This window comes from Acanthisitta chloris, unplaced genomic scaffold (assembly GCF_000695815.1).
Source record: "Acanthisitta chloris isolate BGI_N310 unplaced genomic scaffold, ASM69581v1 scaffold34373, whole genome shotgun sequence".
Taxonomy (NCBI): domain Eukaryota; kingdom Metazoa; phylum Chordata; class Aves; order Passeriformes; family Acanthisittidae; genus Acanthisitta; species Acanthisitta chloris.
The window spans coordinates 2494-2707 of record NW_008665980.1 but is presented as its reverse complement, the minus strand read 5'-3'; the positions used below and the strand labels follow the sequence as shown (position 1 = coordinate 2707).

The 214-nt window shown below is 57.0% G+C and overlaps 1 protein-coding gene across 1 annotated transcript in view; it reads right to left on the bottom strand.

The window, feature by feature from the left end:
* Positions 1 to 5: 5 nt before the first annotated feature.
* The window catches only part of PDZD7 (PDZ domain containing 7), a gene marked incomplete at both ends in the record, with an annotated part of 2688 nt that continues 2479 nt past the window's right edge, over positions 6 to 214 (bottom strand). Inside the window, one exon of the mRNA XM_009071944.1 lies at positions 6 to 76. Within this exon, the coding sequence (XP_009070192.1) occupies positions 6 to 76 (71 nt within the window). The remainder of the gene's footprint in view (positions 77 to 214) is intronic.

Here is a 214-nt window from a genome sequence, read left to right as displayed (position 1 = left end):
GGTCCCGAGGAGTAGGACGATATGGAGGAGCTGGTTTCCGAGGTCTGAGACAGCTGCTGCAGCTGCCCATTGGTCACTGAAAAGGCACAGCAGGGACAGAGTGTTACACCCTGTGGGCCGCCAAGAGCTCTGCATTCACCCTGAAAATGGGACATATGGGGACTCATAGGGCCGTGGGGATTGCACAGCTGCTGATGGTCACATGGGGAGCTTT